The 27,967-nt window shown below is 35.5% G+C and overlaps 1 protein-coding gene across 1 annotated transcript; it reads left to right on the plus strand.

Moving 5' to 3' along the window:
- Window positions 1–12,284: 12,284 nt before the first annotated feature.
- LRRC39 (leucine rich repeat containing 39) lies at window positions 12,285–27,920 on the plus strand. Its single transcript, XM_061183799.1, has 8 exons — window positions 12,285–12,397; window positions 17,639–17,744; window positions 18,915–19,071; window positions 19,640–19,776; window positions 22,428–22,573; window positions 23,486–23,638; window positions 24,567–24,703; window positions 27,833–27,920. The coding sequence occupies exons 1-8, from the start codon at window positions 12,285–12,287 to the stop codon at window positions 27,877–27,879; spliced, it is 996 nt and encodes a 331-aa protein (XP_061039782.1). The 3' UTR covers window positions 27,880–27,920.
- Window positions 27,921–27,967: the final 47 nt, after the last annotated feature.

Here is a 27,967-nt window from a genome sequence, read left to right on the forward strand (position 1 = left end):
CACCACCACCAAAACCAAAACAAAAACAAACGAACAAAAAAAACCTCCCTACCTCTTTAATGGCTAATTTCCCACTGCCTAAAAGAAGACTCAAAACACTCCTTTTTCCCATTGTTACCTCTGCTGCCACTGCCTGGACAAGCTTCCCGTCCTGCTCCTTCCTGCCTTTGCCTAACTTGAGTTCAATTAGAATTGAATGGGTGGTCTTGAACCCCTTGCAGTTTGGCTTCCTTCCCTACTACTCACCTGTGCGCTTGGCAAAGGGTCTGGCCACATCTCTCTCTCACATGTTTCCTAAATAGTTCTCTCTGGATCCACCTCTCTCCTAAGCTCGTTTTCACTCTTCAGCAACTCAAGGTCACCACACGTTTCAGGGACATCTCCTCAGACAGACCAGGTCAACTCTGAACTATTTATGCCAAACCACAGATGGGTCATGTTACCATTGTTAACCCCATCAGAATAACCACAGGCTTTTCAATGTGACAGAAGGCATTCGCATTTAGACGAACACTGAAGGGATCATGGATCCTTGATGTTCGCAAGCTTAGAATTAAAAGGAAATAAATTCATTAGGAGGCAGTCCCGGTACTGGGCAGAAGGGCTCTGACCACAAGCTAATTCATATGCGAGTCAGAGCCCTGCGAGGGAGCTCTAGGCCAGCTTGCTAAAACTGCGCAGAAGAATTTGGAGACGGTCCAGAGGGGAGCCACAAAAACAACCGAAGCATGACAAGAAAAGTGGCCGTTCTGTTAGGAAGAAGCCATCTGTATCAGGCTTTTACTGGGTACCATGTGGAATGTTACAACGCCCAGCATGGGGAGTAGCTGTTGTGGGTCTTACTAAGAGACAGGACGGAAGAAATGAGAACAGGTGGGAGATCAAGGATTTAGGTTAGACACAGGGGGAAGTCAGGACGGTTAAAGGTGGGCTCACCCTCTTCTCAGCTGAGCGGGCGGCAGCCTCCTCTCATGGGCAGCACACTGCCCCCACCCACCCGCCTTCCCAGGGGAGCCATCAGACCGGGTTGAACTTGCAATAAACTGTTTAACTTCATGTTTGCTGCAAGAAGCTTCTAAGTATGTGGTAGATCGTTCTAAAAATATGGTGAAAAGGACAGTAAAAAAAAAAAAGAAAAGTTATAAAGCCTGTACAGAGTGCAATTATCTGGAAAAACTTAGCAATTTCATTTCCTTGAAAAATGCAACCAGAGTTCAGAGTGCAGTAACCAAGGCAAGTTAACTAAGTTGATGGCAGGTCTAAGTAAGTAATTGGAAACTGCAGACATGAATATAAATCTGAACATGACTAACAATTTGAAACATTAGATATTCAAATGTGACAGAGAGGAATCCACAGGCTAAGCCATCAGACTAACAACTCTGCAAGCCAAAGGCTCACAAATTGCGCCAGAACCTGGCCTTAACCTTATTTTGTTTCTGGCACAAGTTTAGAAGGGCCCCATTGGTTCAAGTGTTGCTTGGACAGAGCAGGACAGATTGTCAGAGAGATGGCATGATTTTTTAAAACCACCACTGTCATTTACTGCCCTAGTTTCCCAAATAAGTTTATGAATATTAAAAATATTGATATATAAATGCAGTGCGTTCCAGTTTCAATAAAATGGCATTATTTCCATAAGATGTTTCTTTTCAGTTTATAATACTTTCTAAATACAATAAAAATTCTCATAGTTTCTATCTTTATTAGCTATTAAAGGTTCTGCCTGGTATTTGTGGACATATGAAAAATAATTTTTGTAGTTGCCCTTTGAAATGTGTACAATATGTCAAAAGTTGGGTCAGTATCCTGGAAACAAAGTATTATGTAATTCATACAAAATTATCCAGTGAAAGTTTAAAATTTAGTGTAACTTTTATTTCCATAGAACTAAAAAGCAGTGCATAAGAATAAAAGCAGAAGGAGCATATCTTTTCAATTTGTTATGAGGTAAAAATATCTCATTCAACATATAGGAAGCCAGTGCAATTTTTGTGTCAATATTTGGTGGTTATGGAAGGGGTATCGTTTTTTCTATTTTTTTTTCTTTCAAAGCAAGATTATAATGGCTTTTATTTTGTGTTCATCTGATTTTAGGTTAAATTGCCCAAGGAAGTTGCATAATATTGAGTACTATTGCCTAGGTTCTATATTTCATGTGAGAATTATCTTTACATAAGAAAGACAGTTTAAGGGGGAAAATATGGCAACCACTTCATTCATAAGAGAAATTATGTTTTGTTCACTTGTATTTTGTTGTCTAAATGACATATTTGTTACCTGGATTCACAGCATACTTTTCACAAATGAAGATTAAATCATTTCCATGACCTTCTAATTTTTGGCCCATACCCAGTAGGCTATAGAATAAATGGTTTTCATGTAATATTTTCTTGTGTCTCCACCATTGATTGGTTTAGGGAAATGATGTGTGTGTGTGTGTGTGTGTGTGTGTATCTATCAAAAATGACAACCAGCACAAAAGTCTCAAGGTCAGAAGTACATTTTTAAGTACATGCCTGGTGAAATACATTAACTTTTTGTTACAAAACACATATTTAATAATAGGGAAAAGGGAATAATTAGCATTTAAAATGAGATACTCGGGGCTTCCCTGGTGGCGCAGTGGTTGAGAATCTGCCTGCTAATGCAGGGGACACGGGTTCGAGGCCTGGTCTGGGAAGATCCCACATGCCGCGGAGCGACTGGGCCCGTGAGCCACAACTACTGAGCCTGCGCGTCTGGAGCCTGTGCTCCGCAACAAGAGAGGCCGCGATAGTGAGAGGCCCGCGCACCGCGATGAAGAGTGGCCCCCGCTTGCCACAACTAGAGAAAGCCCTTGCACAGAAACGAAGACCCAACACAGCCATAAATAAATAAATAAATTAATTTAAAAAAAAAAAGAATCCGCCTGCCAATGCAGGGGACAGGGGTTTGAGCCCTGGTCCAGGAAGGTCCCACATGCTGTGGAGCAACTACGCCCGGCGCCACAACTACTGAGCCTGCGCGCTTAGAGCCTGTCCTCGGCAACAAGAGAAGCCACCACAATGAGAAGCCCGTGCACCGCAACGAAGAGTAGCCCCCGCTCGCCACAACTAGAGAAAGCCCGCGCACAGCAACGAAAACCCAACACAGCCAAAAATTAATTAATTAATAATAAAAATTAAAATTCCAAGGTAATACACTCATTTTCCATTTTTCCCTGTGTTCCATTATTTTCTCCTGTTCTTATTTGAATGAATGGGTCACACACAAAATAGAGGCTTGTATGCTTGATATGATTACTTATAGTACTGTAGTCTTGTTAGAATTTGTGGGAAGAAGTTTGACTAAACAACTATTAATCCTATTGTTTTATTATACTTTGTAAAAGAAGACACTAGGTTTCATAAAATCAATTTTTTTTTAAAAACACAAGGTAATAACTGCTTTACTTAGTGTTATGTGTTTAAAAACGTTACAATCTTTCTCTAAATTTCTGCATTTATTAACACAGGTTATGATGGAATAGAGTGAAAAGGAAATAGAACTAGGTAGCATGAACTATTCTCAGCCCCCTGTTACTTTTACATTTGTTCTCCCATCTTCATTCACTGCCTCTCAATAGACAAATTAAGCAGTAATAAAAAAAATTGCTTTGATATCATTGGTGTCTACCTACAAATATAATTCTGTGTAACTTCCATAAACTTGTTTTTAAGAGGAAGCAGAATAGCCCAATGATCAAGGTTTGGGAGCCAGATCCATTTGAGTTGGAATTTAGCTCAGCTATTTTCCAGCTGTGTCTTTGACAAGTCCCTTACTCTCTCTAAACCTTGGATTTTTTGTGCATACAATAGGGATGCCTACTGTGATGGCTAATTTATGTGTCAACTTGGCTGGGCCACAGGACGCCCAGACATTTGTCAAACATTATTCTGGGTACATCTGTGAGGGTGTTTCTGGATGATATTAACATTTGAATAGGTAGACAGAGTAAAGCGGATTTCACTCCTTCATGTGGGTAGGACTCATCCAATCAAGTGAATACCGGAATAGAACAAAAAGTCTGTAACCTTTTCTTTCTTGTAACTGGTATCATGAACATTTCCTCATATTATTAACCTTTCTACTTTCTGTTTTTGTGACGTTGACTACTCTAGGTACTTCATGTGAGTAGAATGATATATAATTTGTTCTTTCGTGACTTTTAAAAATTTTTCATTTAGCATAATGTTCTCAAGTTTCATCCGTGTTGTAGCATGTGATATTCCGTTGTAGGTATACACCACAATTTCTTTATCCAGTCATCTGTCAATGGATACGTGTGTTGCTTCCACTTCTTGGATATTGTGAGTATTGCTGTGATGAACATGGGGTGCACAAATATCTCTTCGAGTCCTGCTTTGAGTTCTTTTGGATGACGTTACATTTTTAATGTGCTTTTATTCCCTCTCTCACCTGGCCATCCCACTTGGCCCTCTTCTAGATTTGTTTTCTTTTTCTAAACACAAGCATTGCAATTGAATGCAGTCAGGGCCATAGATTCCAATGAAATATATCCCTGAGGGACCTCAGAATGCAAACCTGGGCACCAAGCAGCTGGCAACACACAATGACAGGAAAGGATAAACCAATGTGTGCAACAATGTAAAATGAGATACTTTGTGTGAAGAGTGAAGCCATTTAAGATGAGCTCATTTATCTCCCCTCCACTGTAAAGCTTTCTTCTCCTTAATTTTGTCTCAGTCACATAAGAAAATTCCTTTAGACTTAGCCAATCTTCTTATGATCATATGGCACTCAAATCCACACCCAGCTCCTCCCTTCTCTTGGCTCCACTACTGGAGGGTGGAAATAATAACAAACCCTCATTGAGTACTTATTATGTTCAGGCATTGTCCAAGCTCTTTCATATGTTAACTCACTTAATACTCACAAAAGCCCATGAGAAGCCCTAATTTTTATCTACATTTTACCAATAAAGAACTGAGGCACAGAGAAATTAAATAACTTGTCCAAGGTACAAGTGGGAGCTGGGATATTCAAGTATATAAAGATATAGTAATAGGTACACAGAAAATTAAGCAAGTTAAAAAAGTACACTTAACTCCAGAAAAAACAAAGTTCCAAAGCAAAGGAATGTAATCATATCCACTATTTAGTTCATCTATGAATAATATTTTCATAATAATAATGAACACTACTGATTTAACAGAAATTGTGATAGAACTAGATTGTGAGGACAGGAGGAGGAGAGATATAATGAGTGGGTGGTTTAAGACCACAGAATTTTCATCTTTCATGGTACAAAGTCAATAGGTGATTCTGAAATTGGTATATGAAGAAATAGCAACGTAAGAATATGTTTGGAAACATAACATGAAACCGTTAAAATAGTTGTTGTGTCATTTTCTCAGATGCAGATAACAGAATTCTCCCTAGCAAGTTTAAGGAAGGGATATTAGTTCAGAAAACAACTCCTGGAGCTGCATTACAGAACTGGCCTAGTAAGGATGCTGCTGAGGCTGTCTCCAGAACTAGCTGTGTCTACTGTGGTCAGGAAACTCTTGCTGCCAAAACTGACCCCTGAATATATTGTCTGCTCTACCCATACCAGCAAAAATGGACTCCAGTCACCCAGCCTCTTTCCTCACATTCTTTGCCTCTAAATCAAAGTATATGATTAGCAGAACCTTAGTCACATTCCCTAATCCAGTAGCAAGGGAGGCTGGGATTTTTTTCCCTTAATTCTATCTTGGTAAAGTGGGATTCACAATGAGGGGGTTATCAAACTATGGAGAAGGTGTTCGCAAGATTTGGGGCAGCCATGAATGACAGATATTCACTATACATGCCTTATCTCTTCTTTCTCTCTAATCCCCTGTTGTCCTCAAATCACTAGAACTGTAATCTCCTTCATAAATAGCTCATAAATCTGTTCACTTTTCCCCACTCTCCCTGCCATTTCTCTAGTGTAGGTCACTTTAACAACTTCTCAACTGGTCTCACTTCCGGCAGTGTTGCCTCTTAGATCTGAGTATGGAAAATAAGAGGCTAGATAAGAGAAGGAGAGAGAAGCTTTGAAATTTATGGGTTTTCTATAAACATTGTCAAATTAAAATTTAATTGTAGACAGTGCCAAAGGCAGAAGTAAATCTAAATTGTTTCCGCGGGGACAATTTAGTCTTCTTTTAAATGGAAACAAAACTCCTCCCTGAACTTCAGTGTTGACTTATGAACATATTCAAGGCAGCCACGTGTGGGATGGTGCCAACTCTCTGGACAGGGAGACTACAGCTTAGGTTCTGTGATCTTTACTCTTTATGTAATCTTGAGCAACCCCATAACTCTCTGAGCTTATTCACTGTAGAAGCATTAGAGAATTTCTATGGAATAATCAGGCATTTAAAAGCACTGCGGTTGTTGGAAGTGTCCAAGTGACTAAACAAATTATGACCAACCTACACACCAAAATGCTATGTAGGCATTAAAAAGAAGGATGTAACTCTAAATATGCTAATATAAAACAATTTTCAAGATACTCTGAGTAAGAAAACATGGTATAGAACAATGTATATAGTATGCTACCATTTGTGTGTGTGTGCATACCAGCATGTGTGTGGGCTTTTAGAGAATATAGACATATTCATGCTTGTAAATTCACAGACCATCATTGGAAGGGCGCAGAAGTAACTAGCAATAGTGGTTGCCTTCAGAGAAGAGAACTTAACGGCTGGAGGCGAGAAGGGTTCATCATCTTTTGAATTTTGTTCCATGTTCATATATTACCAATTCAAAAAATAAATACATATATTTTTAAAGAATTTGGAATTAACTCCTATTTTTGAAGTCTGAAGAGATGAGAATTAAGAGATAATTAAATCTGAAACCTGGATGCAGCAGAAGCTTGGGGCTCCTCTGTTACCTGAATTTCTCCACACCTTCATTTTTCTTTTTTTCTGAAGCAGTTGAAACTTTAGTTTAAATATTTAAATATCTGTGGCTTACTAGGTAGGGTTTTTGTTATGCCATACATCTGTGTATTTCTCAATTTCTTTGCTTGGAACAGATTCATTAAATTCTATTAAATACCCAAAAGGTATAAATCATGAAAAGTGGAAGGACTTTCAATAGGAGTTATTTTTCAGGAGCTTAGAAGTAGTTACGCCTGATGGTTTTATAATACCTGCAGTACAGCATTTTGCAGTGTACGGAATGCACTCACATACATTATCAGCTGATCCTTTGTGCAGAAGCTCCATGTGATTTTTGCTATTCTCAGCTTTGACCATGAACTAAAATTAGAACTAGGCTGACATTACATTTCACTTGGTTACGGTCTGACTGAGGATTTTAATCATTCGGAGTCACACTGAAAACAATTCTCCCAGCAATCCACTCCTAGTTGATACACTAACTTTGGGCATGTCAGCGTTTGCATCTACCGACTGTGGTAAGTATTTTTCAAAAACATTTATTCCCACTCTTGACATATAAATAAATTGCTGTTGATGTTTTTACTGTGTCAGTATTTGCTGGAATGTACAACTAAAATTGGAATTGAATTTAAAAGTCTCTTGGAGGTTCATAGTCATTCATGTAGTTGTCCTCCTCTGGAAGATTGATTTTCCCCAGAAGTCAAGAAGTATTTCTTCTGAGATTGTATTTCTTTTGTTTTCTTTTGACTCTGGGAAGCTGACTCCTGAGTCATGTCACAGCCATGCCTACTTCACTGCCACGCGATGTGCTTTTCTGTTGTAGTAATCAAGGTAGAGAACACAATCCCATGCTGGAGGCAGACACACATATCACTACTGAGTTGTTTTCCTCAAAGGGGCATCGGTCACTATTACAGAAAAACAGATGGCTGACCTAAGTTTAATGGCAAATGAGGACATGAATGAGCACATGAATAGTTATATATGTCCAGTAAAATACACATTTACATGTAGATACTTGAGATTTTAAACTTTATTATTTGATAAATAACTACTTCAAACCTGCTTACATCTGAGATAATAAATTGTAACTGGACAGGGGGTTGGATTATTAGCATAAATATCCCAGGGTTTCTTGATGGCAAAAAGATCTTGCAGATCTGTTTCTGTTTAAATTCTGCATGCATTGCTTAAAATAAGGACCTCCTTCTAATAATTTTCTGCGTATTGGCACTTATACATACATCCTGAAATGTTAAACTTTTTCCTTCTGTAATATCAACACATTTTTCTCCCTCTCTCTGTCTCTGTCTTTCTTTCTCTCACACACACACTGCATACTTTTAGTTTAAAGAAATCAGTAATTTAGAGATTAATAATGAAAAGCAATATTATCCACCCCATTTCTATCACCCTAGAAGTAACTATTTTTTAAAATAGATCTTTACTGGAGGATAATTGCTCCACAATACTGTGTTAGTTTCTGTTGCACAACAAAGCGACTCAGCCATATGCATACACGTGTCCCCATATCCCGTCCCTCTTGAGCCTCCGTCCCATCCTCTCTATTCTACCCCTCTAGGTCATCGCAGAGCACCGAGCCGATCTCCCAGTGCTATGCTGCTGCTTCCCACCAGCCAACTATTTTACATTCAGTAGAGTATATATGTCGATACTACTCTCACTTTGCCCCAGCTTTGCCCTCCCACCCCATGTCCTCAAGTCCATTTTCTATGTCTACCTCTTTATTCCTGTCCTGCCCCTAGGTTCATCAGTACCTTTTTTTTTTTTTAATTCCATATATATGCGTTAGCATACGGTATTTGTTTTTCTTTCTGACTTCACTCTGTTATGACAGACTCTAGGTCCATCCACCTCACTACAAATAACTCAATTTCATTTCTTTTTATGGCTGAGTAATATTCCATTGTGTATATGTGCTACATCTTCTTTATCCATTCACCTGTCGATGGACACTTACGTTGCTTCCATGTCCTGGCTATTGTAAATAGTGCTGCAATGAACATTGTGGTACATGTTTCTTTTTGAACTATGGTTTTCTCAGGGTATATGCCCGGTAGTGGGATTGCTGGGTCATATGGTAGTTCTATTTTTAGTTTTTTAAGGAACCTCCATACTGTTCTCCATAGTGGCTGTATCGATTTACATTCCCACAAACAGTGCAGAAGGGTTCCCTTTTCACCACACCCTTCCCAGCATTTATTGTTTCTAGATTTTTTGATAATGGCCATTCTGACTGGCGTGAGGTGATACCTCATTGTAGTTTTGATTTGCATTTCTCTAATAGTTGGTGATGTTAAGCATCTTTTCATGTGCCTCTTGGCCATCTGTATGTCTTCCTTGGTGAAATGTCTATTTAGGTCTTCCACCCATTTTTTAACTGGATTGTTTGTTTTTTTGATATTGAGTTCCATGAGCTGCTTGTATATTTTGGAGATTAATCCTTTGTCTGTTGTTTCATTTGCTAATATTTTCTCCCATTCTGAGGGTTGTCTTTTTGTCTTGTTTATGGTTTCCTTTGCTGTGCAAAAGCTTTTAAGTTTAATTAAGTCCCATTTATTTATTTTTGTTTTTATTTCCGTTACTCTAAGAGGTGGGTCAAAAAAGATCTTGCTGTGGTTTATGTCAAAGAGTGTTTTTTCCTATGTTTTCCTCTAAGAGTTTTATAGTGTCTGGTCCTACATTTAAGTCTTTAATCCTTTTGGAGTTTATTTTTGTGTATGATGTTAAGGAGTGTTCTAATTTCATTCTTTTACATGTAGCTGTCCAGTTTTCCCAGCACCACTTATTGAAGAGGCTGTCTTTTCTCCATTGTATGTTCTTGCCTCCTTTGTCGTGAAGTAACCATTTTAACTATTTCAGGATTAGTTTTCAGTGGTTATCTCCATAATACATTTTTCTTTTCCAAAGGCAGTTATGCTGTGTCTTCTCAGCTTTAGACATTATCTACGGAGTTTCATTATGAAAGATGATGCTTAAGTTCACTTGCACCCCCATAGAGTTTTATCCCTATTTTAATTTCTCTTTTGATTGCCTTATAACTTAAATACTTAAATCTCTATTTCTTGTTCCATAAAGTATAGACAGTATCTCTTGACTCCCCTACCCTCTACTTCCCCATTTCCTTCTTCCACATTCTATTAAAAGTACTTTTATTTTTATATTTTCAAGATGTACCACATTTATTACATTCTAGTTTTTAGCCATAAATAAGTCTGCTTTTTCATAGGTTGATTTATTTCAAAAAGTTGATTTTCATCATTCAAAAAAGAAACTTCGTACCCTTAGCAATCACTCCTATTTCCCCCTCTGCAAAGCCCCTGGTTATCACTAATCTATTTTCTTTTTTCATGGATTTGCCTATTCTGGACATTTCATATAAATGGGATTATACAATTTGTGGTATTTTGTGTCTGGCTTCTATCAGCATAATTTTACTCAAAGTTTCTCCATGATGTAGCATGTATCAGTGCTTTGTTCCTTTTTATGCCAGAATAACATTCCATTGTATGCATACACCACATTTTTTTTGTCCATTCGTTAGTTAATAGCCATTTGTTTTCCACTTTAGGGCTCTTAAGAATAATGCTACTATCAACATTCATGTACAAGTTTTTGTGTGAACATATATTTTCATTTCTCTTGAGTATAAACCTAGGAGTGATCTTTTTCTTTTTTGTACTTTCCATTTTTTTCTATCTTTATGTTTTAGGTGTGCCTTTTGTAAACAATACACAGGATTTTGTCTTTTATTCAACTGGACAATCTTTGTTTATTAGCCTGGAGCATTTATTAATCAGGAAAGCGTAAATGATAATCATGATGAGATATCATTTTATGCAGTAGTGTATTGGTGAGGATATACATCGATGGGGACCCTTATACAGTTGTAGTAGGAGTATAAATGGGCATAAAACAATTGGGCTCTATCTTATAAATTTGAACAGTCACATACACAGTGATCTAGCAATTCTAGTCCTGGGTATATACTCAATAGGAATAATACCACTTGAGCAACAAGAAGATAAGAACAGGAATTTTAGAAACAGTATTACTCATAATAGCAAAAATCTGGGACCCAAGTATCCATATTAATTAGAATGGACAATAAACTGTCATAGTCATACATTTTGGAGATCATGGTACATCAGTATATAAAATGCTTTTCCTTCTTTATGGAGCTATATAATTTCCCATGATATGCATGTACTATAATTTATTGGTGGAAAGTTATGTTGTTTCCAATCTTTTGCTGTTATGAAAAACACCGTAGTGAATAACTTTGTAATATGTCATTCTATAGTTGAAAATATTTACAGTATATATTCTTATGAGTGTGAGTGTGGCTCTGTAAGTTTGATAGATATTACTAAAATTCTCTCCATAGAGAATATAACAATATATACTGTCACCTTTAGTGCATGAGAGTATCTTTTTTCCTATGCTGTTGCAAATTTCACTTTTTCCTTTCCAAACTTTATACCTTTCTATTTAATTTTCTTGCATTATTGCATTCCAGTATAATGTTGAATAGAAGTGGTAATTGTGGACATCTTTGACTTCTTGAATTTTGAACAAAATAGTTAAATTAATTGTGAATCAAATTTTTTCATTATTACTAATATAATATGGTGAAAAATCAGTACTATTATTTGTAAGACAAAGAGCATTCCATCAAATAGATCTACCATAATTTACATAACCATTCCCCTATTATTATTTTCCTCCCATTTCTGAGATTCACATCACAATCCTCAGTGTTAGATGAGTCCGTTTGCAATTTATTTTACACAAGAGAAAACAATACCAATATATCCCACTTAACTGAATTCCAGCTTGTACATATAGCATCTAGATTAAGCAGATATACCAAGATACCTGCTTATCTTGTATATCCATTATTTAACATTTCCTTATAATTGGACACGTAAACTAGTTGCAGTTTTTCATTATTGTGAATTAATAGTAACAAAGGAAGTAGACTTGGCATCAGTTCCCCCCTCTGCCACTTATTAGAGATGAGACCTTAACCAATTGCCCACGTTTTTTAGGGATCCGTTTTCTCATCTGTGTATTAGAGACAATAAAAGTACCCATGTCATGATATTTTTATGAGAATTATTTAGTGAAATATGGCATGTAAAGTGCATAAAATAGTTTTGGGAACATGGAATGTGTTCAGTAAAAAGCTATTATGATCATTGTGGTACTCAGTAAACATTCTGAAACACTACTGTTTTTTTTTTTCCTCTGGTACAATCAGGCCATTTCTGAGATGGCATCTGTGATTCAGCTATTCAAAATTTAATGAAGTTGGTGACTCTGTGACAATGTGGAGAAGTCATGTCAGAAAATGTGGTTTGTACTGGGGCTGTCAATTCTTTAAAGGAAGTTTGGGAGAAAAGAATAAAGAAATACAATGAAGACCTGAAGCGAGAGAAGGAATTTCAACAAAAGTATGCTATAACATGTTTATTATCTTGAATTAGCAAAAATTCATAACATCCTTATTATTAAAAATAGTATTTATTAAATGCCTATTATTGAATTTGATAGAGGTTTCTGTTTACTGAAAACCCAAAATATAACTAAAGGAAGCACCTGACAATTAAGTGTGGCCATGTGATGGGGGCCACAAAAAATACAAGTGTCTGTAAGTGAAAATAGTAGTTGTCCTAGGAGTCTGTTCAACTTTCATCAAAGTTTGATTAGTATCATTTAGTCTACTTTTCAGAGATTGTTTGTTCAACATTATATTCCCTAGGATCTAAAACAACAACTGGCAGTAGAAGGTACGGTAGATTCTCACCTATTTAAATAGCTGTGAGTTCCAGCCAGGGCCCCTGTGGATCACCTGATTCCTCTATTTGGGCTATACCTAAATAGTTCGGCTCTCACTTCCTCTGCCTTATTGATACCAACCTACCTTCCTCATTGGCTATCTCCAAATTATCCTACTACTCTTGCAAGGATAGCCCCTTTCCTCATAGATTCCACGTAGCTCCCTTCAGCTATCATTTGTTAGGTCTCTTTCTAAACATTAAATGGTCTTGCAATAGGTACAAATATCAAACCATTATGTTGTACATCTAGAACTAATATAATGTTATATGTCAGTTATATCTCATTTTAAAAAATGGTCTTGTATCAGCAAATAACAGAAAACTCAGCTAAAAATGGCTCAAACAATAAGGAAGTCCTGAGGTAAGGCAATTCCAAAGCTTCAGCAGTTTTAAAGACTCAGCTTCTTTTTATCAGTGTGTCAGTTTGGTCCTCAGGTTAGCTTCTCTCAGTGTCACAGGATGACTGGTATACTTCCAGGCATCACAGCCAGGCATCATTACGTTATCAGAAGAGCAGGAATTATTTATTTCTGTATCTTCTTTAAGAATGAGAAAACCGGGCTTCCCTGGTGGCGCAGTGGTTGAGAGTCTGCCTGCCAATGCAGGGGACACGGGTTCGAGCCCTGATCTGGGAGGATCCCACATGCCGCGGAGCAGCTAGGCCCGTGAGCCACAATTACTGAGCCTGCGCGTCTGGAGCCTGTGCTCCGCAACAAGAGAGGCCGCGATAGTGAGAGGCCCGCGCACCGCGATGAAGAGTGGCCCCCGCTCGACGCAACTGGAGAGAGCCCTCGCACAGAAACGAAGACCCAACGCAGCCATAAATAAATAAATAAATAAATAAAAATTAAAAAAAAAAAAAAAAAAAAAAAAAAAGAATGAGAAAACCTTTCTGAGGTCTCCATCAAACTTCTCCTTCACCTCTCATTGGCCAGAATTGGGTCATTAGTACACCCCTAATCCAATTACCTTCCAGGGAAATGAGATTGTATGATTGGTTTAGACAAATTAAGATTTATACTTGGGTAACTTGGAGGAAGTGTAAACACTTAGAAATAACTGGCATTCTCCCAGCAAAGAAGAGGGCTGGCACAGCACTCCACTGAGTCACACATTCAGGCTTTTATCTTGTTGCTCAACTGTGCATAGTCTCCATTCCTTTAGGAATGGACTTTAGTCACCTCATGGCCCCAAATACATAGATACACCAACTGTGGCCAATGTACTTGATTCCAGCCAGCAGGAAGTTGCACACATTACTATTTCTGCTACCATCTCACTAGCCAAAGCTTCATATGACCCATACCTAGCTGCAAAGGAGGATGGCTAAATGAAGTCTTGTGCCCAGTTAAATTTAGAGGATCTGTTACTGAGGAAGAAGAGGAGTGACAGATACTGGGGAATGATAAGCAGTCTCTGCCACACATAGGTGATATTATTTTCTCCATTTTAAAGATGGAAAACCTGAAGGATAGGCCTAGGTAACTTGTCAAAGATCACACGGCTAATAAATGTGGAACTGGTGTTCACTTGTATTCGTACCTAAGCAATATGACTCAGTAAGCTTATATTCACCTTAGGTCTTAAATTTCCCTAGACTGAAATATGTAAAACTACTCTTATGACACATATTATGTTTATATTATACAATTATGACAAACTTGACTCAAGTACTCTTTTTTAAAAAAAAATTATTGAAGTATAGTTGATTTACAATGTTGTATTAATTTCTACTGTACAGCAAAGTGACTCAGTTATATGTATATATATATATTTTTTATATTCTTTTCCATTATGGTTTATCACAGGCTATTAAATATAGTTCCCTGTGCTATACAATAGGACCTTGTTGTTTATCCATCCTATATATACTAGTTTGCATCTGCTAATCCCAAACCCCACCCTGCTCTTGGCAACCACAAGTCTGTTCTCTGTTCTCTACTGACTCGAGTACTCTTATAAATCCTATCCACTTTTTAAAAAACTGTGGTCAGAAATCACGAGTTGGTTCTAAACTCTTGAATTTCACCTGTTATATGTGTCTAGTTAAGAATCATTTAATTTCAGCAGCTTCAAGTTTTCTCTATACAAAACAGGCAAGGGGTAAAAATGTAATCTAATGCTTCTTCTCTCAGCTAAAAGTGGCTAAAGATTTAGCTCAAAAAGCCTTATGTTTAAACAGAAATTGTTCTGTCTTTGGATGCCAAGCTGCCTTGAAGAAAGCAAGCACTTGGGTAAGAGTTGGTATAACAACATTGGAGAAAGTCTTTAGACTACAATAAAAGGGTTTTAGAGGAGGTAGAAAATTTCTGTTCAAAACTTTGAAAGAACATCAAGCTTAAAATAAACAGTGTAGGCATTATAGAATACTAGAGCTAGAAGAGACCTTAGATATTATTTAATCCAAACCCCATGTTTTATTGGCAAGGTCCTTAGAGGTGAGATGTCTTGCCCGTGGTCACCAAATTAAGTGATACATTCTGGACTTAGATCATAGTAATACAGAGCCAGAAAGAATTAATGAATCATTTAAGAGATGGAAATAAACTTGTTTAATAATAGTTAGCCTCACTCATTAAGGACAGAGCTTTTTGTATCCACAATGTCCAGCATAGTATTTGGCATATAATGGGTGCTTGATGAATTCTTTAATTGAAATTAAACATGAGGGAATAACACACTTCATTGCCCATCATTAAATCTTGCTCTGAAATACATATATTTCAGTGAGTAATAAGTAATTAATAATCATTATGGCTACTGTTTAAATAGTTCTATTTTTATAAAACTTGGTGTAATTGAATAGATGGCAGTATACATTTTGTCTCACTTAACCACACCTATTGGAAGCTTAGGTGTTCAGTCTAGAAGGCTACACATAGCCATTGCCACAGTGCGCTTGTTAGCAGATTAGTTAACTTTCAGACAAGCAGTGGATGAAAATACGCAGACTCCATAGAAATGTTTTGCAAACACATATATAGACAGCAAATATTATACTTTTAGAGATATTTGGTTTTCTGTTCATTAAAATAAAATCCTCACTGAAGATCAGTTAATACGCAGAATTGCTAAGAATATATATTAACTCTTAGATGTCAAGAGAATTTTGGCAAATAAATATTCAAATTAATTAAACCTATCTTCTTTGATGATTGCTTATATTTCTTTATTATGTATCATTCTAATAGGCTAAAAGTGCAAAATTTCAATTCTAAACTTATTCTTTATTTTTCATACATGAAAAATTTCTAGTATAGAAATAGAAAACCATCTGCAACCTTTTTTTAGTCATTTTTATAAGCTTGACATTATGTATGTTTGCTATGAACCAAAAATCAATAGGATGTGCTCTAGAATTTTGTACATTTTTATATCTGAAAAACTAAATCTGGATATAATAGAATATAGTAATATACAATTTAACTCTGAAGTTGAACTATATCATTTGCAAGTCTTTAAAACATTTTTTATTAAATATCTATGGATTAGATATTTAATAAATGCAAGTCAAAACAACAGTGAGGTACCACTTCACACCCCTAGGATAGCTATGATCAAAAAGATGGACACTGGGTTTCCCTGGTGGCACAGTGGTTAAGAATCCGCCTGCCAATGCAGGGACATGGGTTCGAGCCCTGGTCCGGGAAGATCCCACATGCCACGGAGCAAGTAAGCCCGTGCACCACAACTACTGAGCCTGCATGCTACAACTACTGAAGCCCACGTGCCTAGAGCCTGTGCTCCACAACAAGAGAAGCCCCCGCAATGAGAAGCCCGCGCACCACAACGAAGAGTAGCCCCCGCTCGATGCAACTAGAGAAAGCCCGTGCGCAGCAACGAAGACACAATGCAGCCAAAAATAAAATAAATAAATAAATAAATAAAATTAAAAAAAAAAAAGAAATGTGACATAAAAAAAAGATGGACACTAACAAATGTTGGCAAAGATGTGGAGCAATCAGAACCCTCATACACTGCTGGTGGGAAAGTAAAATGATGCAATCAATTTGGACAAAGTTTGGCAGTTTTAAAAAAGTTAAACATCGAGTTACGAAACGACCCAGCAATTCTACTCCTAGGAATATACAAACTCAAGAGAAAACATATGTCTACCCCAAAATTTGTACATGAATGTTCATAGTAGCATTATCCAGAATAGCTAAAAAATGGAATTGACCCAGATGTCCATCAGCTGATGAAAGGATCAACAAAATTTGGCAGAATATTATTCTTCTATAAAAAGGAATGAAGTACTGATACACGTTACAGCATGCATAAACTTTGGATAAATCTATACTACGTGAAAGAAGCCAGACACAAAATACCACATATTATATAATCCCTTTTATATGAAATGTCCAGATTAGGCAAATACAGAAAAGATAGAGATAGAAAGTAGAGCTAGAGAGAAAGAAAGATAGAGATAGAAAGTTGATTATTGGTTGCCAGGGGCTGGGGGAGGGAGGAATGGGGAGTGACTGCTAAGGGCATGGGGTTTCTTTTTGAGTGCTGAAAATGTTTTGAATCAGATAGTGGTGATGGTTGCACAGCTCTGTGAATATATGAAAAAATACTGAATTGTATACTTTAAAAGGATTTTTATGGTATGTGAATTATATCTCAATAAAGCTGTCACAAAAAAATCTATGGAGAGTTATGATACTTTTCAAAAACTTAAAAATAGGACATTTATCATATTAATCATATTTATAATTCTTGAAAACTAAATTCTTGTCTGATTTCCAGACACTATCAATCAAATGGTTGTTTTTGATGGGTCACTTTTTCATACAAAAGTGAATGCTACCTATGTCATTACTTGTGAGCTAAAATGATTTCCTGGTCTCCTAGGCTAGTGGGAATCTGGGAAGAACGAGTGAGCTTAACCAAGCTACGAGAAAAGGTCACCAGGGAAAACGGAAGGGTCATTTTGAAGATAGAAAAAGAGGAATGGAAGGTAAGCTTTATAGAAGTAATATTTGATTTTTTATATTTTGCATTTTGTGGGAGAGTTGAGAGAACGATTCTTAAATTATGTGCTTAAGTCTGGAATAGTTAGGAATTCTAATTTTAATAATGTACCAAATGAATTTGGGCAACATGAACTGAAAATTAATGTAACTTCACAACTTTTTATTGCAAAACTTCAACCAATGTGCTTTAACTCTGCCTAAATTTAAGTCATTTGTAATATTTCTCCCACTAATCCTTCTAATAAGCAATTTCTCATTTTCCATAAAATGGTGACCATCTGCTTAACAAAAATCGTGTAGCTTTTTCAAAGCAAATGCTCAATTAAAAGCAGTGGAAGGTGTTTTAAATAAAGCTTTGGCCTTAAAGTAAAAAAACAAAAAAGGAAATGCTCAGTTAAAACTTCACAAAATGGAAATGTATATTAATTTTTTTCTTAGGTCCACAACCAGATTCACATTATCTCCTCTTTCTCTCTTTCCCTCTCTTTCTCTCTCTCTCTCTCACACACACACACACAAACATAGTTGCTTATTTACATTAGGCCTACTCTAATTTTGACAAGGGCCACCTCTATCCCTTGAGTCAGTGTTTGTTTTCATACATATCGGTGTATTTAGCTAGGGGGTAGCTCCTTTATTTTGTCTTTTGGCTACTTTAGGCTGAAAGGGAAAAGGCATAGAGTTCAGAATAGTTGAAACTTTTAAAATTCTTAAATTAAAAGAAAATCTGCTTAAAAAAACTAAACTATTTCAAAACAGAATGGGAAGTTTGATTAGAATGATCTTTTTGTTTCTCTATAATTTCAATTAGCCACCATATTCTCATGTTCAATAACATATGTACTCTAGTTAAGCCTAATAAAATAGAATCTTTAGAACACAGCTCTATGTGTGTGCAATATTGACTGAAATATGTTATTTTCGTTTATGTTATTATGATTGGGGTTTGAAGGTTTAGCACCCGCCAAAAAAGGAAAGTTCTTAAAACTTAGAAGTAGCACAAAGTATTTGGAAATATAACCCATTAAAGAAAAAATATTCCTAAGTTCTTTTACAAATCAAATAGTATCTCTACAGTCATATTTCTGTATGGCATGATACTAAAATAATTTAAGTAATATAGTAACTCTTTCATTTTTTTTACTTGAGTTTAGACCCTCCCTTCTTCTCTAGTAAAGCTAAATCATCTACAGGAATGGCAACTTCATAGAACTGGCTTGGTGAAAATTCCTGAATTCATCGGAAGATTCCAGAACCTTATTGTGTTAGATTTATCTCGAAACACAATTTCAGACATACCTCGAGGAATTGGTAAGGAAAATTGCTTTTATTCCTGTGTTTTTCACTGAGAATTTTTTTTTGATACATGGAATAAAGATCTCATCTTTATATAGTCCTGAATCTTAAAATTTTAAACATCTAGTCTAAACTGAAGCTTCCAGGAATTCAAGCTTCTGGATTTACTGAGGTGATTCAAGATGAGATTTCAATGCAAAGAAGTCTCTTTGGAAATAATATTGTGTAGATTCTGGAAACAATATTGTTGGTTTGGTTATTCCTCCTAGAAGGGAACAAATTGAAGACAAGAAAGAAAATTAGAAAAAATTCCTTAAATGAGGAAAAAAAAATCCCCAAATGGAAAACTGGTCAGGATATAGTATAGATAGAACAGAATGAAAAAAATATTTTTGTCTATAGCACTGATAAATCACCAGCTCTTTATCTGAAGAAGGGGCAGGGACACACACTGGGAAAAGGGAAGAACCTAAGTGTGAATTTGCCAATATGAAACGGGCAAGTAAGTTATGCTGTAATACTTAATAATTGGAAACATTATTTTATATCCCTCTGCTTTTTATTGTGTATTATTTTTCTGTAGGACTGCTCACTAGACTTCAGGAACTGATTCTTAGTTACAACAATATCAAAACTGTCCCCAAGGAACTAAGTAACTGTGCCAGCTTGGAGAAACTTGAACTTGCTGTTAACAGAGATATATGTGATCTTCCACAAGAGGTCAGAATGATATAAATACCTATGATTTTATTTTCCTTCTACTAGTGGTTTACTTCTCCACTGCGTGATCATTAAAAATAACACTGATGGAAAAATGCTATAAATTTTATTTCAGAAAATATTTAGTGAAAACCATTTCCTATTATTATAAAGCATGTTTTTAATTAGAGAAAGATTTATTTACCATAAAAAGCTATTTCTATTATTGTCACAGTACTGACATCATTAGTTGACTAGACTGTGATCTCCTTGAAGGCCAGAGTGAGAATCTTACTTATTTCAATTCCCAGAATTGAAGGCACAGCCTAGGTTGTAGATGTTACTTAATGCCTATTGAATGAATAAATGATAATCATAAAGCACAGACAATGTGGTGATAGAAAAACTCTTTTGTTTATTAGTTAGTTTTTATAGGTGATCAGCTTTTGAGATAGAGGTAAAGTAAAAAGACATGAATTCTTCAGTTTAGGAAAAGTGTTCGCTAGCTTCCTAGGCTCTACCAAGTAAAGCAAGGCAGTGGGCTTGGAAAGCCCTCAAACTTTGATTTGGTATGATATCTTGTTCTTGGTAAGACCAAACTGATCATAGAGATACAGACATTCCTATTATTTTTCAAGCATATTTAAGGCTCTTAGAATCAGCAAAGGAAATTTCCATGGTGCTTTGCCTTGAAAACAATGATTTTGCAAGATAAAAGTTAAGAAAAATAATAAAACTCAAAATAAAAGACTATTCCCCTTTCCCACTTTATCTTGGTAAGAATGTCACTTTCCTCCCCAAACCAGTAAACATGCACCAATTATTGTTGTTCTTGCAAGTAAAACATAGTTTCTATAGCTATAGCCATCTGATCTTATAATAGTTCAGTTTAGTGAAATGTATACACTTGATTATGATGAAAATCATGATGACAGGGACAATTTCTTTATACCTAAAAGAGGGCCAATAAACATTTTATTTCTAATTTTTAATTATTGTGATTTTGTTTCTAGCTTTGGTTCTGTCACTAAAAAGCTATGTGAATTTGGGCATGTCTATTAACCTGTCTTTACCTTAATGTCTTTACTTAAAGAAATACATTTTACAGGAACAAATAGTGAACTGAGATCTTGAGCCTGGAATTATTTCCAAGTGTGGCCTTTAAGTAGCTGTGTGGCCTTGAACACACCACTTTACATAACTAGGTCTCAATTTTCACTTATGCAAAATTAAGACTTAGATTATAATGGTTTTAATATCTTTCTTCACGCTTTTAAAACCAAAGGGTTCTAGTCCCACTGAGAAATCTGCAACAGGAGACTTAGCCTCAGCCGTTAAACTGCACACACTGTAACACACAAACAAATTTATGCTAATGTAAAAACAATCTTTTTATACACTATTCTGAATCATTTGAAAATTTTAAAAGTCTGATGACAAGTTTTGAAAAGTGTTTTATTCATGACAAATTATAAAGCTAGAGAAATATCAGCTACTAAATGGAAAACTGCTTTTTTGCATTACCCATAAAACACTATATTTGTGCATTTTTTGAGGTGTTAAAGGTGTGGAATGAATCTGAATGTGCCCTGAGATAGAAATAAAACATAGAACTTGCCTAGCTAAATGGAGAGTCTTTTGTAAAAGTTAACTAAATTCTTACATTTTGAAATTTTCACTACAGAGGAAAGAGAAATTTAGACATTTTGCAGCTTTAGGTCCACGAAAACTTGAGTGCACATCATAGCTCCATCATTTCTAGTCACATGGCCTCTCTAAACCATTTTGTCCATAAAAGGGAAAAAAGGTACTCACCTTGTAAAGTTGATGAATAAACTAGAGCTATATGCATCAATGTGAATACATATAAAGACTGATATTGAGAGAAAAAAGCAAGTTAAAGAAAGATAAGTACAGTATCATCATCTTTAAATAAAATTCAAAAACATAAAAAGATAATTTTGTTTATGAAAAATACACATAATAGTAATATAGAGAGAGAACTATATAGAAAACATATATTTATGTATAGTAATAAAAACATTTTAAAAATGCATGGGAATAATAGATACCAAATTCAGGATAGAGTTATCTTTAAAGAGGAAGAAGGGAGAAGTACATTGAGGGCGGTCATATTGATATATTTGTTTTCTTAAGCTGAGCACACTGGTATTGTTATATAGTGTTAATAAATTTTTTATTGATGTTTTCATTTAAAAATTAGAATTACCAAACAGTAAATTCTATGACTGAGATAACGTATGTAAAGCATCAGGCACAAAGAAAGGGGGTTAACAAGAGTAACTATTATTCTGAAGTTTGGGTTTTCCCAAGAAAATCTCGACTACTAGATAAAAGGAAAACATATGTTTACTCCCAGAAAGGAAAAAAAAAAGCTTCTGCCAGGCAGGTGCTGTAAGCCCTGGAGCTTGGTTATTTTGGGAGATAAGTTTTCTTTGAATAGATGAACTTGCTATGAGAGAGTTTTTCATTTATCTGGAGGTTATTTAGCATTATTGTCATCTCAAATTTGTTGTGGACTGCTGTGACTAAATAAAGTGCAAGCATCATGTAGACAATCCTTGATGTGATATATCTCCTGTACCATTGTGAGTGTTCTAGTAGCTTACATTGTGGACATTTATTTTGAAAAACCTTGCCTTCCTCTTCAGCTCAGCAATTTGTTAAAGCTTACGCACCTTGATTTGAGTATGAACCACTTTACTACTATCCCTCCTGCTGTGTTGAACATGCCTGCCCTTGAGTGGCTTGATATGGGAAGCAACAGACTTGAACAACTTCCTGATACTATAGAAAGGTAAAATAAATAAATTTTTTTGCTACCAAGAGATGTGTTGAAGCTCTCTATGATAAAGAAGAAGGAATAAACAAGACACAGGGGACCCCAAACATAATCAATCACAATAGATCCATTTAGTTCCAAATAATGTATGCTACTTTTTAACAGAATATATTCATGTACTCCAAATTTAAAAAAAAAAGGGTTTTGAGGAACTCCCTGGTGGTCCAGTGGTTAGGACTCAGCGCTTCCACTGCAGAGGGTCGGGTTTGATCCCTGGTCAGGGAACTAAGATCCCACAAGCCACGTGGTACAGCCAAAAAAAGAAAAGGGGGGGGGCGGGTTTGGGGGAGAAAAACTGGCTGACTTCAACAAATTGACAAGAATAGGCCACAACAATAACAACATTGCTTAGTGCATGCCAGGCACTTCTGTGCACTTTAAAAACATATTGAGGAAACTAATGTAGAGATGATAGTAAATTGCTCAAGATCACAGTTAGTAAGTGTGCCAGTTAGGATTTGAACCCAGGCACCCTGGCCCCCGAGTCCATGCTGTTAACCATTATGCATACTTGCCTTGCCCTAAATGGGCATATTAATAATTTCTGAGTTTCCTCTTAAGACTCTAATTCAGATTAGATAGCATTTTAGCAGTTCTTCTGCAAGAAATCCTATGAGAATAGTGAAGAATTCTAGAATACATTGATTTAATTTCTACCACTACATGATGAGAGCTATACTGTAGATAGAGATTAACTCCCTTGTTATAGTTTCCCTAAAATCAGGTAATGTGAAGTCAGTTAACTCAATAGGTATACTGGTTAAAGGAGTTGTTATACAAGATGACATTTAAAAAAATTTGGGGTTAATAAGAACCAGGATTTTCATATTATATGTGATTAATCACAGAAACCTCTTAATTCTTCAGAATGCAAAGTCTACACACATTATGGCTCCAACGGAATAAAATAACATGCTTGCCAGAAACAATCAGCAATATGAAAAATCTGGGTACTCTTGTTCTCAGCAACAATAAACTGAAAGATATTCCAGTGTACATGGAAGAGATGACCAATCTAAGGTAAAAGTTGTAGATACAGAACTGACATGTTCCTTTCTGGCTGCAGAACAAAGTAATATAAAGAAATTGTTATTAACAGATTTGAGTTCTCATTCACATAAATGAATACATTTAAAAATCTTTTCCAACTTTGAAATTCTATAATTTATAAATAGGATTAATATAATACTGGTCTAAATTATTCAAGAAAGAATCCTTGAAACTTAAGCCGTACTGGGATTTATCAGCTTTAAGGAATGCCCTGTGTTGGTGACATTTTCCTGAAAATCATCTTTATAACTGCTAACAAACTTTATCCACGATATGAAAACCAAAACCATAAGAATAGTGATTATTTTCCTCCTAAATAACTACAAATGGACAAGGCGATTATGTTAGAGGTAAATATAACTTTTTACTAAGTTAATTACTAACAGAACTCCCTCAAATAACTTCCAAAACTTAATTTCCTGACAGTGAGCATAAGACGTGAGAATTCACACCAAATCCCACAACTTTCATAACAAAATCATTCATTTACTTATTCAGCAACTACTGAGCCTTGTACTAGATGGTGACGATACAATGATAAATAAGACATGCTTTATAAAATATGCAGAAAATTTAAGTTCGTAGCATTAATTGTATATTTGAGATGCATTAGGGTTGCTCTTGGAGGTTAAAGTGTACCACATTAAACATATGCTATGGACTAATAGTTGCTTTTACAAGCTTGGAAAATAAGCTGTCTAAAGCTAGTATTCTTTTCTTCTAGGAAAGAAACTTAAAGATTCTTGGGATATATCACATCTCACCAAGATGCTCAGTTACTGAAACCAGTTAAAAAAAAAAGAGTAATTTAGTATATTACCACTTGATCTTTCTCCAGGAAAATAAATGTACACTTCTATGGCACCTATAAAAATACTGTTTTTTGGTGAACTGCTAGGTTTGTCAACTTCCGAGACAACCCACTGAAATTGGAAGTAACACTTCCTCCCTCTGAAAGCATAGATGAGGAAGAGGAACGGGAATTATTCGGCCTTCAGTTTATGCACACATACATACAGGAGTCACGGAGAGCAGGTATGAGATTTGTATATAACACAGGTTAAAAATTCTTTTTAGTAGAGGAATGCATATATATATAAATTTCTTTATAGACTTTTCATTCCATCTTATCTTTTGTCAAATTCTGGTCTCTTAGTCAATATTGTTGAAGGAAAAAAAAGTGAAATTCTAATCTGTTCACGATTTTGATAAAGGCTTGGAGAGAAAGGTTGTAAAGATACTGAAAGTCTTTCAAGTAGAGTCAGGAAATAAACTTCTTTGGTCAAGCACTTGAAGCATGACCAAGTGAATGAAGATGTAATTCTTAAAGCTTCACTACCTCATTCTATCAGTTTGTCATATGTCAGTTTACTCATGAACAGTGCCTTCCCTGCCATTTCCTCTTTTTCTACAATCATCCACAAACAGCAAAAAGAAATATTTTGACTAGGAATGAAAAATATTTTGCTACTGTGCCTAGGAATGAAAAATATCAAGAGAACATAGATTTTAGCCAACAGTTAAAATGTGAGTTTTTGATATATAGATTTCACTTTTATCTCTGATAATTTAGAATTAAAACCTCTTTTTTGTTGTTTTTTTAACTAAGGAAGGAATGACTTTAACTTAACCCAAGATTAGGGGAAGAGGACAAAAAGCATAACTCTCTGTTAATAAAAAAAAATAATAGGACTTCCCTGGTGGCGCAGTGGTTAAGAATCCGCCTGCCAATGCAGGGGACGTGGGTTCGAGCCCTGGTCCGGGAAGATCCCACATGCTGCGAAGCCACCGCAATGAGAAGCATGTGCACCACAAGGAAGAGTAGCCCCCACTCACTGCAACTAGAGAAAAGTCCACGCACAGCAACGAAGACCCAATGCAGCCAAAAATAAATAAATAAAATTTTTAAAAAACAGCTTTATTAAAAAAATAATAAATAGTATAGTAATGGAAAACATGGTTTTATAATTCACTAAAATATGAAGAATTTTTGAGTTAAAAGGTAGAATTTAGTTACATCTTCAAACAGTTACTTTGAAGAGCAGGTATAATCTGAGCAAACAGATATGAGAGTATTTTCAGCTGGAGAAAATATTTTTACCAACATCCAATGGAGGTCATTAGATCTGTTGTAGCGAGGTCACAGAAACGGTAACATGGAGGTTAGATAGGAGGAAGATGATATGTAAAAAAGCTGTAGTAGTTTGGGACCTAGGTTTGAAAAGTAGAGTATAAATATATAACAGACAAGTAGGAGACAGAATTGATGACTGAATGAAGATGAGAGGAGGGCGGAGTCCAGGATGAATGTGTTTTTGGTTAGAGCAACTGGATGAATGGTGATGCTGAGATGGGGAAATGGAAGTATAGAGGCTGGTTTGGTGGTAGAAGTGGAACATGAGCTTCAGTTTTAACAGTAAATTTGATATATCTGTGGGACATGCAGGAAGAGGTAGTTGTGTAGACCAATCTAAAGTTCAAGGAGTTTGCTGAACCTGCAAATTCTGCAGGTCGAGAAACAGCTATATGCATATCCCATGCATTCACTGTCTCATGTAATCTTAAGGGAAATAAGCAAGGTTGGGGAAAACAATAATCTTGGTCTACAGCTGGCATGCTGAAGAACAACCTTATCTTCCCATAGAGGACTTGGTATCATTGTCAGAAACATTCATTGGGCCACAGGACTCTTATCAGTATAATTCTTGTGTGCGTGTGTATGTTTTATGAAATATAACAGAGATAATGCCTGTTGTAGGATAGCTTTTATTTCTGGGCATAAATTGTTGAATGAAGCAAAACAGATTGTATAACACAAATTAGCATTGCCTAACTGAGTAAAATCAGGTTAATTATTGAATGACGTATTATTATCTTCATTTATGTTTTGATTTGGGGGCATGAGTAGCTAATTTAAACAAACTACCTTATTTTAATAATATTTGACATAGAACTTATAATAAGAGAAAAAAGGTTACAACTTAAACAGAGATAATAAAACCAAGTCTGCCTATTTCATTAAAAATATTGTTATGAATTAGTACTATTAAAAACGGTTAATATTTATTGAGTACTTACTCTGTACTTAGAACTGTTCTAAGCATTTTAATGTGTTATTTCATTTAATGCTCATAACAACCTTGTGAGGTATTATTATTATCTTCATCACCCCCATTTTAAGCGGGGAATTGAGGCACAAAGAGATCAAGTAGTAGGGTTGGGATTTGAACCTAGGCAGTCTCATAAGACATGTAAGATTAAACTAAAGTAGAAAGGTCAGAAACTAAAAATGAGCTGGACTTCTAATTTATAATTAAGGTAATCATAGACCTACAAATAATAGTTACCTAAGAATATCATTATAATATCTACAATCAGTAATTCTGTATCTTTGTCTTGGCAAATGTACAATGATTAAGATAATTTTTATAAATAAGGCAGAAATAAACCAAGGATAAGATGAGGAAAAGACTAACAGTCTTACCATATGTTTGGTTTAATGTTTGCTTGTGCATAGAAACTGCTTATGAGCTAAATGAGGCCCGAAAGTGAGGTTTTTGGTATCATTATCTAATTTCTACTTTATTCCAAATTATTTTCCCGAACAGGAGAGAATATACTTATATTTGTTCTTGTATATGTAAAAATGACCTTTTAAAAGATATGACACCTAATTAACTTCAGAAGTTATTTGCAAATTTCAATTTAATTTGTGAATTAGGCTTAACAATATCTTTTTGGAAGTTCTCACTAGATAATTAACTAATTAAAAAAATGAAGTGAAATAGGTTCTTTCCTTGAAAATATCTTTTTAGTTTTGGTGTCTGTCATGGACAAATTCTGATTGATAATATATAAACACAGGTATGGCTCTTGAAATCTTTAGGTGAATTCATTAATTGATTGTGAACATCTCTGAATTTGTTTGCAGTAGAAACAAATAATCACAATTAATTATTCTTTCCAGATCTGCCTGGACAAAAAATCCATACATAAACCAACTTCTCAGATTGGTCCTTGTTATAAACTGACAATTGATTATTACATCTTGAACTTGAAAAATAAAAAGTATTAAATAAAACCAAAGGAAAATAAGTTTCCAAAATTAATGCAAATAGAAAGTTAATGTGCTAGTTACATGTTGACATGTTATGTGTGTTTCAGGTAACCAAGTCAACTGCTCTACTACTTTACCAAACTCTAAATGCTGATGGATAATATAATTCAAGATGTCCTGCTGAAGAGGATTACTTTGGGAATTTGGTGAATTCTCTAATGTTTGGACTTCTAAAGTAAAAA

The sequence above is a fragment of the Eubalaena glacialis genome, chromosome 3, assembly GCF_028564815.1.
Source record: "Eubalaena glacialis isolate mEubGla1 chromosome 3, mEubGla1.1.hap2.+ XY, whole genome shotgun sequence".
Taxonomy (NCBI): Eukaryota; Metazoa; Chordata; class Mammalia; order Artiodactyla; family Balaenidae; genus Eubalaena; species Eubalaena glacialis.